The 16,222-nt window shown below is 35.7% G+C and overlaps 1 protein-coding gene across 1 annotated transcript; it reads right to left on the reverse strand.

Moving 5' to 3' along the window:
- Positions 1 to 1,639: 1,639 nt before the first annotated feature.
- Positions 1,640 to 11,924, reverse strand: mus81 (MUS81 structure-specific endonuclease subunit). Its single transcript, XM_054601595.1, has 16 exons — positions 11,731 to 11,924; positions 9,927 to 10,056; positions 9,259 to 9,344; positions 7,778 to 7,900; positions 7,604 to 7,684; positions 7,182 to 7,270; positions 6,663 to 6,866; positions 6,404 to 6,574; positions 6,196 to 6,323; positions 5,594 to 5,706; positions 4,928 to 5,047; positions 3,965 to 4,060; positions 3,178 to 3,318; positions 2,897 to 3,000; positions 2,159 to 2,242; positions 1,640 to 1,927 (listed from the first exon to the last, which is right to left on the reverse strand). Exons 1-16 carry the CDS (start codon positions 11,869 to 11,871, stop codon positions 1,861 to 1,863), a joined length of 1,878 nt encoding a protein of 625 aa, XP_054457570.1. The 5' UTR covers positions 11,872 to 11,924; the 3' UTR covers positions 1,640 to 1,860.
- Between the last annotated feature and the right edge of the window lie 4,298 nt (positions 11,925 to 16,222).

The following is a 16,222-nucleotide window of genomic DNA, read 5'->3' on the forward strand; positions in this document are numbered from 1 at the left end:
AAAAAGTCATAGTATAGCATGTGGGGAAAAAAAATCATAAAAAAGGTCATAGTATAGCATGTCGAAAAAAGTAAAAAAAAAAGTAATATATCAGTCGAAAAAAGTCATAGTATAGCATGTCGAAGAAAGTATAGTGTTCGAAAACTGAAATTAAGAAAGTCATAGTATAGCATGTGGAAAAAAAGTCATAAAAAAGTCATAGTATAGCATGTGGAAAAGTAAAAAAAAAAAGTCATAGTATAGCATGTGGAAAAGTTAAAAAAAAGTCAGTATAGCATGTCGAAAAAAAATCATAAAAAGGTCATAGTATAGCATGTCATAAAAAAGTAATAGAATAGCATGTCATAAAAAAGTAATAGAATAGCATGTCGAAAAAAGTAATATATCAGTCGAAAAAAGTCATAGTATAGCATTTTCCATTCGTCTGCATTTCTGCAGAGTTTGCCCAAGGTAATGACCCATAATTCATAGCAATGTGATGTTAAACACGGGTGTACCAGTTGAAGTCAGAGACGGAAAGAAAAGGTAAACAAAGAGGACGGCACATGTGAGTTCAGCCTGAAATATTACATTTCCACTGAAACATTAAGGTTTAAAGATGGACCATAAAAACACATGAAAGCAGAGGAATACAAGCAGAAACTTTATTACACACCTGGTTTATTCATCAACCTTTTCCTCACGTTATGCTTTTGAAGCTGTTTTGACAAAGAAGAGTGAATAGATCAATTGACAATTACCTCTCATCTGGTAAAGCAAGAGCCTGGAAGAAGTTCAAATCGGGGAATAAAAAGTATAAAGTAACCACCATTGTTCATAACATGATATGGCATTGTCAGGGTAACATGATATGCTGCAAGTCGGCGATATCCCATTTGATTTCTACTGTTTCCAGCCCCTGCAGCCTTTCACAGTCAACCATTTACCAGGTGACGTCAGTTAAGTCTCTGAGGGTTCCGGGTTAAAGGTCTTAGATTTGATAAAATAAGATAAAATAAGATATTCCTTTATTAGTCCCGCAGTGGGCGACAAGAACAACTAAAATGTGATATAATCAGACTGAATGGTTGTTTCAATTGCACAATGGTGTGCACAGATCTTTTTTATTGCACAGCAAATATATTGAATTGAAATAGATGCACATAGATGAAAATCAGTAATTTGCCGGGGCTTTTTTATGGTATGTGCGGTCTTTTGGGTGCAGTGTTGGTTGTGCAGTCTGACAGAAGCAGGAAGGAAGGACCTGTGGTATCTCTCCTTTACACTCCGCGGGTGAAACTGGCCAAAATTGAGTTGGGACAGAGCGGCTTTAAAGAACCGATGACTATTGCATATCAAAGGCCTTCTGCAAGTCCAGCCCCAAGATGCAAAGTGTGGACAGGGCCTAAGGCTGGCTGTCAGACATGGAAGAAAAATGTATCTCATCACTTAAAGAACCAGTATGTTAATTCACTGGCACAGAAATATATTATTATATATATATATATAATTTGTACAAAGGGAGCAGGTTCTCTTCACACAGTCCGCCATGTTGCTCATGTTTCCACAGTAGCCAAAGAACGAACAAACCGAACACTGGTCCTCTCACATTTGCAATAAAACAATACTTTTCAAATGAATAAACTTTATTGATGAGGATACATTTGTGTCATTCTTTATACAAATAGCATTATGTTACAGTAATGGAAAATATAGCAGCATCTTTGTATTTACATAAACATAGTAAATTATCATCCTCAAATTAATTCTATTCAAGTTAAGTAGGAACTGAAAAGGAGTGACTTCATTTTCGAGCTTGAGTTTGCGTTCGGAAAATATTTTGAATGGCTGAAATACGTGACCACACGTGACTGTGTGTATCTATGACAGCGCTCCTTGAGTACAATACAGCTGATAAACGGTTCTGCTCAGAGCTGGACCAAGGTTTCTAAAAAAACAAAGAAAATAAATCATTAACCAACTGCAGTTACTCCTTTTATCGTCATGAGGTAGCACGTTTGAATAGTTTTATCTTATTCAGACACATACTGACTTGTGACAATGTTCTTTTTTTTAATAAAAAGGTTGTTCATAGCTTCTAGTTAAAAGTCATGTCTTTGTTTTGACTGGGTAACACGAATCTTTGAAAAACGCTTACAAATCAAGTTTCACTACAAACCTTTTGAGCTTCCCATATCGGATGGAAGAGAGGAGTTTCTCTTTCTGTGCTTCACTGACACACCGTTCATAGGCTGTAAGAAGACTGGGATTGAGAGAAGCAGAGAGATTAAAAAATATTCATAGTACTTGTTAATATAGTTATTTTCTCACTGCAGCAACATTATAGTCCAGTCTGTTGTTGTGTGTGTGTCTCATGGATGTGAAGAGAGTTCAGTATCTGTATTTGTTGAGGAGCCAAACTCATTTGTATTCAAATTAAAGTAGAAATAGACGTTAACAATCTCCAATTTGGTTTTTATTACTAATTTCAGGATGTTAAAGTGTTAATAAAGTGTTCTTCAAAAAACTATTGTAATAATTCCGAACACCTTATGCCATATATGTCAATGTAGTGAGTCCCCGAGACCCTCAGTGGTCACTATGCCTATACAAATCAATAATACAATAAGAAATGATGTGAAACTTTTATCACAAACATGAAATTTGACTGTGATATTATTAATAATCTGTCCTCTCAAATGACGCAAGGAGCAAGTTGTATTAACGTCACATCGTCTTTTGTGGATAGGAAATGTAGTCTTTAAAACACTTGAACATAGAACATAATCTAAATAGACCATTATTGTTGCTGCATGATTTCACGAGTATGTCACCAGGGGGAAAAAAAAGGAGATAAAGGGTAAGCGTTGTTGGTGAGAGGGTGAAATGTCTGTACATACAATAAGATGTGAGTTACCTGTGTGGAGTGCTGTATTGCTCCAGTATAGCAGCTGCCTTGTCTCCAGACAAACCGCTAACTTGCATCAACTGTCTTGCAAACACTTCTCTCACTGTCTGACACTGGAAGGTAAAAAAGGGACACACAATGTAACACTGTATATATATATATATGTATATATAGAGAGAAAAATATAGATTTATTCTTCATTCAAACTCTTTTGGAATTTCAAATACAAAGTGCTGGTCAAAACAGGTGAATGGAAACTTGGTTGAGGGCTTGTACACACAAACACACACCTTGTTTTTGATTGCACCGTAGTTGAACTCTGCGAAAGAAATGAGAGAGCAGGAGGGGGTCCCTCTCTCCTCCTCCTCCTCCTCCTCATCACTCCCTCCATCACCCTCCAGCTCTCTGGAGCGACAGATCAGCGTACAGTTCTGAAATAAAGATTAAACAGGAACAAATGTTAAGCATACGTCACATTTAGGGAGGAGGCAGGTCTGTGGTTCTGCTTCAGTGTCATCGAGGAGTTGTAACAGTGAAAAAGACGATTAAACGCCATCTTGGGGATGAATCTAAGTATAGTATAGTGTGTCTATCAAAACGTGATTTACCTCCTTCAGCTGTAATTTATTTTGGCTCAATCCCATACATCGTCCTGCTGCTGTAAATACTCACTAGAGCACCAACTGTGGATTAATCCGACACTAAAAATAGTTCCCAACAAAGGCACTATTTACCCAATTTAGGCACAAAAGGGCTTTAGTCTGAGAGTCACAGACGGGAGGGGGGGTTTTAAAATTTGGATGGATATTTTGGTCCTTTCATGGGATGTTTTGACATTAAGAAATAGATCAAAAATTGTAAATCCTGCTTTGTAAAATATAGACTTTTAAGCAGGTCAAGGAAAACATGAGTGAGTCTATTTCAGGACGCATGAGGTGGTTTTTCTTTAAAAAAGAAAAGGCAAGAAAATGGACTGTGTGTGTGTGTGTGTGTGTTGTGTGTTTGTGTGTGTGTGTGTGTGTGTGTGTGTGTGTGTGTGTGTGTGTGTGTGTGTGTGTGTGTGTGTGTGTGGTTTACCTGATACAGTTTGATCAGGTATCGTGTCATGACAGTGAGGTAGGCAGCTGACTCCCTCACATCCTGGACTCTCTTCACAAAGAAGCCATCAACCACCTAACGCACAAACACATAACACTCATAAGAGCAGTAGATACAGTACACACACTCATAACTAGAGCAGTAGATACAGTACACACACACACATAACTAGAGCAGTAGATACAGTACACACACACATAACTAGAGCAGTAGATACAGTACACACACACATAACTAGAGCAGTAGATACAGTACACACACTCATAACTAGAGCAGTAGATACACACACACATAACTAGAGCAGTAGATACAGTAGAGCAGTAGATACACACACACTCATAACTAGAGCAGTAGATAGTACACACACTCATAATACAGATACAGTACACACACACATAACTAGAGCAGTAGATACAGTACACACACATAACTAGACAGTAAAATACACACACATAACTAGAGCAAACCATCACATCACCATTGCTCTTCACTTGTTTGTACTAGAATTGACATTTTTTTGACATTTTTGATGCAGATTGAAAATAATCTAATAGGACATATGGATGCCATTTTTTGTCATAAAAAACAATGACATTTTGGCAAATATGGCTTCAAAAAGTTGTAATAAAGATAACTAGGGCTTTTGCTAAAAATTTAAAAAAATGACAGTAAATAACACCTAGTTTTGAACAATAGATATTGCAATATTATAAATACAAACACAAGAACAAAAAAGGAAAAATTATGTTGAAAAATAACGATAAGATATAGTCTATAACGCATTTATGTACTGCTAATGTTTTGCCAACTTATACATCTATTCCTACAATAGTACCAGTGTTAAGCCAGTAATATTCAATAATATAAACCCCTATATCGGTCTGGATCTCGTGTAGGCCAAAGTAAACTGCCAAGCAGGTGTATGAGAGTGTGTTCACGCACCTGTGTGTTGACTATGGCCTGCTGCAGAGTTGTTTCAGGTAAACTCAGGTGGGAGGCAGCCGACCCACACTCCTCCACTAGATAGCAGGGCCTACGAAGACCACACCTCTTCAGTCGGAACTGATGCCGGGAAGAAAGGAAGGAAGACGTCATCTTCTGTGTCTACATCAATGTTTACAGTTCAATTTGCAACTTGAGACGCGAGAATGGAGTTTAAGTTGAGAGACGACATCTACAAAAGCCAGTTTACAAGCTAATTTAATGCTAGAAAGCTTTAAAAAACAAAAAAAAAGCCTCTTCTGCTCTCCACATGGACTGGGATTAGAGCTGAAACTATTAGTCCATCTACAGAAAAAGCAACAATTTTAAATACTGGTTAATTATTGCTAAAAGCATCAATTTCAAATACGGCCTACAACTAATTTCCGTTTAGAACTCCTCAAATAGGATGATTTTCTTGCATTTCTCCATTTCATATCGTTAAGAACTGAAAATATTTTTGCATTTATTGGCTATTATTCGTCAGACAAAACAAACAGTGTTAAGTCTTCACTAGGATCTGAGGTAATTGTGACATAGTTACAGACTAAATGACTAATCATTTGACGAAACTAATAATTAAATAATGAACTGCCGAAAAAGAATTTGCACCACACAGCAACCGACCTTCTGTTCCCTGAAGCGTCCATCGATGATGCTCCCACACAGGTCGTCCATCCTCTTCCTCTCAATGATGTAATCAAGGACCAGCTCTCTGCCTGTAGGGGCACGCAGCTGGCCTGGAGGAAGTTAAAAACAGAAAGGAGGAGATTAGAATGCATTCTCATTTTATGTAGATCAACGGGCAACATGCAAATAACATATGGTGATGAATCTTTTGATAACACCTTGGAGATAAACATTTAGCCAGACTAAGATAATTATTAATATACTATCAGGAGACTTAGATTCCAGTATTGGCAAAGTAGGAATGCTTCCGACTCATGTGATCCAAATATTTCCAGAGACCAAATGTATCAAAATATTTTTATGTAACAACACATTCTGCTCCAATCAAAACTTGTTGGTGTTAAGCCATTTTTAAAAACAACATTTTCACTGCAGAAAAACGCCCAAAAAGCAACGCGCCAGACTGTTAAAGGGAATGGCACTGATTGGTTTGATTCCTGCTTGAAAGTGTCTGTTTTATGTTGTGTAAAAGTACATTTACTCTCTTTTCTCTTTATATCACTCCCTTAGTTTTATCCTTCTGGGTGTGTATGTGTTACCTGGAACAGGTGCGACCTTTTCTCGAGCAACCCAGAGGAAGTCTCCAACATTCAGCTTCCTGACGTCGAAGGTCACTCCGTTCCTCTGAAGCTCTTTGACCAGATCCTGCTTGCGGTGGTTGCTTCCGCTGCACAGACAAATCAACAAGTCACGAAATACACAGCTATGTCTTTGATTCCCACAGATATATTAAGAAAGCTCTCTTACCCAGTTGTCTCAATGAAGTCCACGCAGAGTATAATTTCATAGGCTCCAGGCAGAAGACATCCTGCATTCGTCTTTCTGCTCGTTGCCAGTGAATTCGTGGGTTTTCCCGAAAAACCCGTCCCATCAACCTCACTCCTTTGCTGGGCAACGCACGCCGGCCTCTCTGCAGCGCTGTGAAGAGATGATGATTCCTTTTGTTCCAGCAGGAAAAAGAGCAGGAAAGTGAAGACGTCATTTTTTTTTTTTAAAGCACACTCACTGTATTCTGTCTTCTTCCTTCTCCTCTTCGTCCTCATCACTGGCAGTGAGGTCCACAAGTCCAGAACCACCGTCCTCTTCCTCCTTGTCCACTTCTTCCTCACTCCTAGCCTCCTCTTTGTCCCCCTCTGGGCCGTCTTTAGTCTCTTGTTCCACCGACTCCAGTCGCTCCGCCAAAGCCAGACCGTCTTCTGTCAGAGAATACCTGAGCGAGGAAGGAGAGTGAGGTTCATTGACTAACCATATCTGGTCATGACGATCATCAACACGGAGGTGGAGTGCAGAGTTATCTGTTATGAAAAGTGAGAGTTGAATTATATGACATTTATTTGACAGGTTCAATATATAACAACCGTTTTAAGCCCTCGTCTCCACTTCAAAGCTCTTTCTCTAGAGCGGTGCTGCTAGCATTGCTAAAAATAAATTTTAAAAAAATCAACAGAAATGAGAAGAGATGAAGACAGATGAACGTCAACAGTGTGTTTTCCTGCTTGTGTGTGTGTGTGTGCTTCCTGTGTACCTTGCAGGGTTGTGGGTCTTTATGACGAAGTTCTTCTGAATCAGAGTGCTCACTGAAGACCAGGCGGTGTACTTACTGCCTAAATCTGGCTACACACACACACACACACACACACACACACACACACACACACACACACACACACACACACACACACACACACACACACACACACACACACACACACACACACACACACAAGGAAGGAAGGAAGGAAGGAAGGAAGGAAGGAAGGAAGGAAGGAAGGAAGGAAGGAAGGAAGGAAGGAAGGAAGGAAGGAAGGAAGGAAATGACTCAAATTGAAAATAAACCTACTTCACAACAGATATCAACACCGGGGGTTAACATGAGCAAAAGGGTGGCTTTGGTACGTTGTGCTATAAAGAAAAACAAAACAAAAAAGTTACAAATATTTCACTTACAACAGTAAAAGACTTGTCACAGAGAAGCTGAGCCTCTGCTTGCAGCTCCATCTTAAACATATAACCTTTGCTTCCTGGGGTCTAGAGACAGAAAACACAACGTGATTTAGATTACTGAGGCCACTATGCAATACTCGGAAATAATTCAACTAAGTGTGATGGAGAAAGGTGCACCTGTGACTGTCTGTAAAGGCTGAGCAGCACAGCATAACCCCCGGACCTCTTCTGGGGAACGTACTCCCTCTTCTTCCTCCTCCCTCCTCCTTTTTCTTTCCCTCCATCCCCTGCTGCATTCTTCTACAAGGAAAGATGAAACAAATGAAAAAATAAGAGTCACACCGAGTCAAAGAAGTAATCTTGTGATGGATGGTATACCAGTTTCATCACCACCATCATTGCTGCATCCCTCAACAGAATTTCCACTGTCTATTTTTGAACACTTACTGCTCATGGTCAGGGTTAAGATGCAAAAGTTTATGTCAGCTTTCGCATTTTTTAAAGTATCATATTCTCAATTTTTCACTAAATAGTCTTTATTGTTAAGATCAAAGTTGCTTAGCAATACAGTACACTCACAACTCAAAACAACAGCATGGATGTTACTAATCTACTAACTCTGAATTAATCAGATTACAATTACATTATGGGGCTGGCTACTATTTGGATCAAATATAAATATCTGTTTAAAAAAATAAAATAAAGGTTCCCTTACATTGCCAAGAGAGTGAAAATTGGAAGCATCATGTTTTGAGTGGAGCATCCCATTTACATTTTGTAATACCGTGATATAATACAGTCACAGAACCCCCCCCCCAAAAAAAATACAGTGATATATATTTTATATATCAAATTGCCCACCGGTGAAGTAATCCACCATAAACACATGTAATATCCTATTATCGCTGAATGAAATAACACAGAATGATGCAACATATACTGGTCATTAAATATTGAATACTAAGCACATTACCTGTTTGATTAGTAGTAGTAGTAGTAGTAGTAGTAGTAGTAGTAGTAGTAGTAGTAGTAGTAGTAGTAGTAGTAGTAGTAGTAGTAGTAGTAGTAGGGGATATATCCTGACTCTTTCAATGGTACCAATACCTCCGCATGCTTGATTTTAACTTTTAACCTGCACTCCACACATACTTAGGTATGCGAGCTCAGGGACTGTGTTGTCCTGTATAAATGTTTGTGTTCTTGTATGAAGAGTTATTTATGTCGCACCTTGATCCTAGAGTAACACACTTCTTCGTTGCACATAATGTACCGCAAAATGACAATAAACTCTATTTGATTTGATCATCGTATCGTTTTTTTGGTGTGTGTGTGTGTGTAGGAGCACTTGAGCTAATAAAGGTTTCTTATCAAAGCTCAAAATACCCATGATCCTCTACATGTGAGTGCTTGATGTTTGCTTTTTTAGCACGTTCGACTAATTCTCAGGTATTTGGTCAAACAATATTGTTTGGGTTGACTTTGTCAATATCGTACCGCAATGTTCAGAGTCTACTCACTCAGAGTTTAAATAGACATTTACTTTCAAAGAATACACAAATTTCAAGCTATTTATCCATTTGGAAATTGTATGATTTCTGTATTTATGGTATATAATTTTGTCTTTACACAGTGAGACAAAGCACACACTCCCTATTTACCTTTCTGGAGGGAGCCATGCTGTTGTTGTCCTGTCTGCCAGGAGGGGGCGCTGCTTCAGGGAGGGAGTGAATAGGAGCGTTTTGACCTACAGGAGAGGTGAAGAGACAAACACAGAGGAGCTGTTGTAAACTGAAAACTTCAACATACTTTATGACTCAAAAGACATATCTACTGTAATATGAATAGCTTAAGACAAATAAGATTTTGTGTGTTATTTCATTTTTTTCTGTTTGCTTGGGATACTGGTTACTTATGATGGGAACTTACTGTTTCTGTAGAGAAAATGTAAGGACTTTTTTTTTAATCCACCCATCTCTTCTCTTTTGTCTTATTATCAAGTTGTATATATTCCCTTTTCACCTGCTCCCCTATCAACCTCTTTTACAAATGCCTACAGTGTAAATTTTGTAGGTTATATAAGTATGATATTTATATTTTTATTAATTAATAGAATTACTTCAATACTACATCCATTCTGAAAATATGTGTTTTTTTAAAAAGTCTATCCCTCTCATCGATCTATTTCTTAAATTCTCGCTATGATATCAGTACTTTATATGGTGTTTATCTACAGACTCTCTGTAATTCCTTCTAGTTTTCTTTCTAGTGTTTTGTAGAAACACAACTCCATAAAATCCTATATAAACATATAATACAATTGTCTTACCGTTTTGTCTAAGGTACCGTTGCAGTTTTTCATCCAGTATTTTACAGATGCCGTCTCCAAAGTTCTGGAGGATCTTTGCCTCTTTGGCGTTTTGAAGCGGTAATGGATACTTATTCAAAGAGCTGATGGCCTGCAAAAAAAGACAAAAACACACAGAAATGTTTTAAATAAATTGATTTGCTCTACATTTTTCAATTTTCTTAGTTGCACTAAAAGGTTTTGTCATGTGTTCTGTCTAAAATACGATTAAAAACATTTAAATATTACGACCAGTAACTGTGCTGTAACAACATATTGATGATATCTGATGTCCATGAAAACGAATTCAACAAAACATGAAATTTGTGTGCTGACAAACTACAATTAGTCATCTTTTATTCACCCACGTCTTCCTTCTGGAAAATATCTAATGTTTCAAAATATTATGTAACCAGTCATGTAAAAAATAGGGTATACTCTACTTTGTTATTGTAATTTTTTCATTTGTTTGCTTGCAAATCAACTAATAAATGATAATGAATGTTATGCATTAAGCCCCCCAGCAGTATATAAGGTAGTTAAATGTATGCAGCTTTGCAAATGCAACATGTATGCAGCTTGTAACATAGAATGCATCAAAAATTATGATATTTTATATTTATGTTTAATTGACCATTATATGATTATGTTTAATGAAATGGACCATTATGCATGAGTATTTCTACACTATTACTACTTTTATTTAAGTTAAATATCTGAATACTTCTTTCCCCACTGCACAACAGTTTTGGCTGCACATGCATCAAAAAAAACATTGTTATATATGTTTAAAATGGACCATTATGCATGAGTTTACTTTTATTTAAGTTAAATATCTGAATTTCCCCACTGCAAACAGTTACATCACATAAAACACATAAATTAAATGTGTTTCCATTTACATTTCTTCTTTAGTTTCTTGGCTGCACTTAATAATAATTTGTTTGCTTGTAAATCAACTAATAAATGATAATGAATGTTATGCATTAAGCCCCCCAGCAGTATACAAGGTAGTTAAATGTCTTTACAAGCTGCAACATGTATGCAGCTTGTAACATAGAATGCATCAAAAATTATGATATTTTATTATTGTTATATATAAGTTTAATGAAATGGACCATTATGCATGAGTATTTCTACACTATTACTACTTTTATTTAAGTTAAATATCTGAATACTTCTTTCCCCACTGCACAACAGTTACATGCACAAAAACACACATAAATTCAGTGTGTTTCCATTGATTTCCTCTACATTTCTTCTTTAGTTTCTTGGCTGCACTTAACATAGAATGCATCAAAAATTATGATATTTTATTATTGATATTTTATTATATATATATGTTTAATGAAAAGGACCATTATGCATGAATGATTACTTTTGGTTCTTTTAAGTATATTTCTATTGCAGGACTTTTACTTGTGCATGAGTATTTCTACACTATTACTACTTTTATTTAAGTTAAATATCTGAATACTTCTTTCCCCACTGCACAACAGTTAATGCACAAAAAAAAACACATAAATTCAGTATGTTTCCATTGATTCCAATGTTGCTGCACTTTACAAGCTGCAACATGTAACATGCATCAAAAAGCATGATATTTTATTATTGTTATATATAAGTTTAATGAAATGGACCATTATGCATGAGTATTTCTACACTATTACTACTTTTATTTAAGTTAAATATCTGAATACTTCTTTCCCCACTGCACAACAGTTGCATGCACACACAAACACCCAGTAAACCTGCAATGCACACACATAATAAGCACAATAAAGACCTTCTGGTATGTGTACTGGATCTTCAGTCCCTTCTCTTTGGCCTCGTCCCGGAGCTCTGTCAGCCAGGTGAGGAACAGCGGGTTCGGGCAGGAGGGCAGGGCGCGTTTCCGACCCAACCGGACCGGCTCCGAGGCTGGCATCGCTCCGGGTCCGACGAGATATCAACCACACGTGTGAGCAGCTGGTCTGAGCAAAAGAACACAAAGCACTTCCTGGTTGACGTCATTCACGTGACCGGAAGAAGAAGAAGAACAAACTTCTGATTATATTACATATACATTTTATTATTATTATATTATATTACTTCCCTACTGTCATTTTTAGTTATTAAAAAGTTACAAAATGCAGAATAAATATCCCATTTTTATCATTTTATTTATAGTTTATATTATTATATACTGCATAATACAGTACTACTTTGAAGAATCTAAAATATAAAACATATACATTTTATATATTATTATATATATGATATATATATTTTATTTATATATTATATATTACATATTATATTATTATTTATATATATATATATATATATATATATATACATTAATTTATTATATATATATATTCTTTATATTACATTTTATTATATTATATTATATTACATATGTACACAACTTATTATTCAACTTTGGAATATTAAAATATAAAACATATGTTATTATTATTATATTATATTATATATATGATCATATATTATTTTATTTAATATTACATTTGCAGAATAAATATTATATTTTTATATTGTATTAGTTACTTATTATATATGATATTATTAGTTTATATATATACTTATAAACATATATATGTATTTATATATATATATATATATTTATTATATATATTACAGTCAAAATGTGGACATGAACTTTAAATATCTAAAATTATCACATTTTTTTTATTTTGTTATTATATACTGCATATATATACAGTACCAGTAAAATTTTGGTCCTTCTCATTTACTTTAAGAATCTAAAATATAAAACATATTCTGGTTTGTTGAGCATTTGTTTATTTATATTATATGTGTTCCTTCATAGTTTGGATGTCTTATATTAATCTACAATGTTAAAAAATATTAAAATAAATAGAAAAACCATTGAATGAGAAGGTGTGTCCAAACTTTTGCCTGGTACTATATTACATATGACATTATATTATTATTATATTATATTACTTCTCTATGTCATTTTTACAGTTCAAAATTACAAAATGCAGAATAAATATCCCATTTTATTTTTATCATTTTATTTAGTTTATGTTATCATTATATATATATTATATATATATATATTCTGCATATATAGTACCATTCAATAGTTTGGACACAATCTATTCAATACTTTGAAGAATCTAAAATATAAAATATATACAGCAATATATATTATTATATATTATATATATATGATATATATATTATTATATATATATATATATTATATATATATATATATGTCATATATAGTACCAGTTAAAAGTGTGGACACACCTTCTCATTCAGCTACTTTGAAGAATCTAAAATCTAAAATATATATTTTTTATTTTTGTTATTATATACTGCATATAATATACTGAGAGGTAATATTTTGTCCTCACTATTTATATAGTTTCTTGGCCTGGAAACAATGGAAGAGAGGAACACAAAAAAAATCGTAGTAAATCAAGTAAGAGTTTTAATGAAAAACCATGCCTCCAGGGGGATGTTTTACTTCAAAGCCAGAAATAACAAAGAAAATTAGAGTTAGAACAGTACAACTTGCACCTCATTAAGGAGGGTAAGTTCTCTGAAAGTTCAAATAGGGAAGGCGTGAGACCCAATGGATCTTACTCTAGGTTTGACATTGGCATCAATTTAAGATTGTTGCCAAAATTTGACAAGACGGATCCCGACACATTCTTCTGCTTGTTTGAGCCAATGGCAAAAACCTTTATTTGTCCAGACACTGAGCGTACTCTGAGGCTCCAATGCATTTTTAAAGGTGAAGCTCAACAACCATATGTGCCATTAAGATATATACAAAGTGAACGCTGCTGTGTTAAAGGCCTATGAGCTGATGCCCGACGCCTTTCTTCAAGGGTTATATCATTGGTAGTCAGCTTAACAAAAACAAATGAAATGTTGAAAACAAAAAAAGGTCACAAGAAAAATAAACGCCCACAACATACCTCAACCAGGAGGAGCATGAAACCAGCAGCAGCAGAAGGCAAATATCAGGGCAGAACTGTCTCTGTTACTACTGCGGGTATTTATTTGTGGAAACTCACTGCATTGGTTGTAAAGTGGGAGTTGGCTCACTGGAGTAGGCGTGATGGAAGACGATTTTACCTGGTTGTTAAAGACAGGTCTGTTTACAGAAACACGTTTGATGGCTCGTGGGGTTTTTCTTCTCTACTTTTCAATACATTCCTAAAAAGAGACCTTTCTAAAGTGCAGTTAATGTATGTGACAAAATCCTTGAGCTTTGTTCAGTGCAGAAATCCATTTAAAAGTTTAACCAAAACTAACATGAAGCTTAATTGGTTGAGTTTTTAATCTTTTAAACAAACACACAACTTATATTTTGTGTCCATAACACATTTTGTGCATTCAGTGTATGGTTAACCCTCTGTAAGATATGTTTTTCACAAAACACATAGTTAACAAGTTAGGCTTTATTTGCACAAGTAACACAATTAATAAATAAAACAAGAGTCTACAGGCACGTTAGCGATTCCATGAGCTCATGACAATTCATCCAAAAGACCCTGAGACGTTTCACTCAAGACCACAAACGTCAATGTCATGGTCGGGCAATAAGAAAAGTCAGAGGATCACAAATATCAGTAGGATCGAAGCCTGTGGGTCTCACAAATGTCTCTACAAAACTGCACGGCAATTCATCCAAAAGCTTTTGAGCGGTGGATCAACAAACCAACAGCACTTGCATTGCTATAATATATGGATTGTGCTTGTGAACCCGATCCTGTGAGTATCGGGCCCTATTTAAAAACAATCAGTGTCAGTTAACTTCCAAGACCGTTATCTAATCCGCTAGCCTGTTTCCTTTAGGCTGAAGGGCGGTTGCAGGATTCCTCCAACAAGACCCAACAGAGACCAAGAATCCAACCTCGCCCTCCAAACCACAACCGCTCTCTTTCTTAAACACAGTCAAAAGCTTTTCTTGCGGGGGGGCTCTTACATGCACCCACACACTAAGTATGAAGAGGCAGTGTTGTTGTAAAATGAGGCTAACTTTTTGGACTGTAAAGTATAATAAAAGGACACTAAACAGGAATCCAAACTCCACTGAGACTTATTTATCGACTATTTTGCTTACAAATATTTGGAGTATTTCTCAGGATGGAATGATGTGCGTGTCATTTTTCAGTACTGAACATATTTCCTCATCGGACCAAATTATTTACGACTTTAAATATGTCAACAGTTATAATAAGAATTCAGTTTGTGCCTGTAGCAACATTTCCAGTCATCACTTAGATGCTGTAATGTCAATATTCAATCATTTTTGCTTACATCCTTTATTAGCTTTCGACCACCCACTAACTTTAGAAAATAGGAAAGTTAACTGAGTGCTTGACAGTTGGTGTAAAAGTGTCACTGTTATAGCACTATGCAATTTTTAATATAGAAAGTCCATTCTTGACTATACACATGCATGCACCAAAATCAACATACTGTTGCATGCATCTGTTAATGTAAGGATATACATGCAACTGGAATGCATTGGTCTGCTTGTTCTGAAGGGGCAGTGGTTGCATTTTTAAGTAACAGAAAGATTATAGGACCTACAGAAGCATCCATATAGAGCTACTTGAATATTAGTTCCTGGGGTAAAAAACTTGTGTTGTGTATGAATAGGTCATTTCTGAATTATGGGGTGTATTAAATCCCCAACTTTGGAGTTATTGGCAACGTGTGCTGAACAACTGAGCTAGCCAGCTAAACACACTGTGAATCATGATGATCTGAGAACAATGAATGCAAGTAGGGCTGTTTGAGAAATAATTACTTCTTAAAAAGGTGCAGTTTGTAGGATTTGGCAGCACCTAGTAGTAAGGTTGCAGATTGTAACCAACTGAAACTTCTCCTGTGTGCCAACCATTACATTGTTGACTATGATTTTAAAGCCTCAAATTATGCTTTTTTTCCCATCACCATTTTGTTTTTTTGGATCCAGAAGAGACAGGAGAGGGTGGAGATTTACTGAGGTAAGAAGTAGGATAATTTCCACATAGACTTCTATACAATCAGACTTCTTTCTGAACCAGAAGAGTCGCCCCCTGCTGGTTCTTAGAAAGAATGCAAGTTTTCTTTCTGACTGCAATCCAATGGCCTTGATCCACATCACAAACAAACCAGCTACTGGTCACAAAGTTAATTTCCAATGCTGTTGAATCAGAATGCATCTGTAATGTAGCTTACATTAAAAGCACAACTCCAAAAAAAAAAAGAAAAGAAAATTTGTTTGTAATATATTACTCCCT

Source organism: Anoplopoma fimbria, chromosome 7, assembly GCF_027596085.1.
Source record: "Anoplopoma fimbria isolate UVic2021 breed Golden Eagle Sablefish chromosome 7, Afim_UVic_2022, whole genome shotgun sequence".
Lineage (NCBI taxonomy): Eukaryota > Metazoa > Chordata > Actinopteri > Perciformes > Anoplopomatidae > Anoplopoma > Anoplopoma fimbria.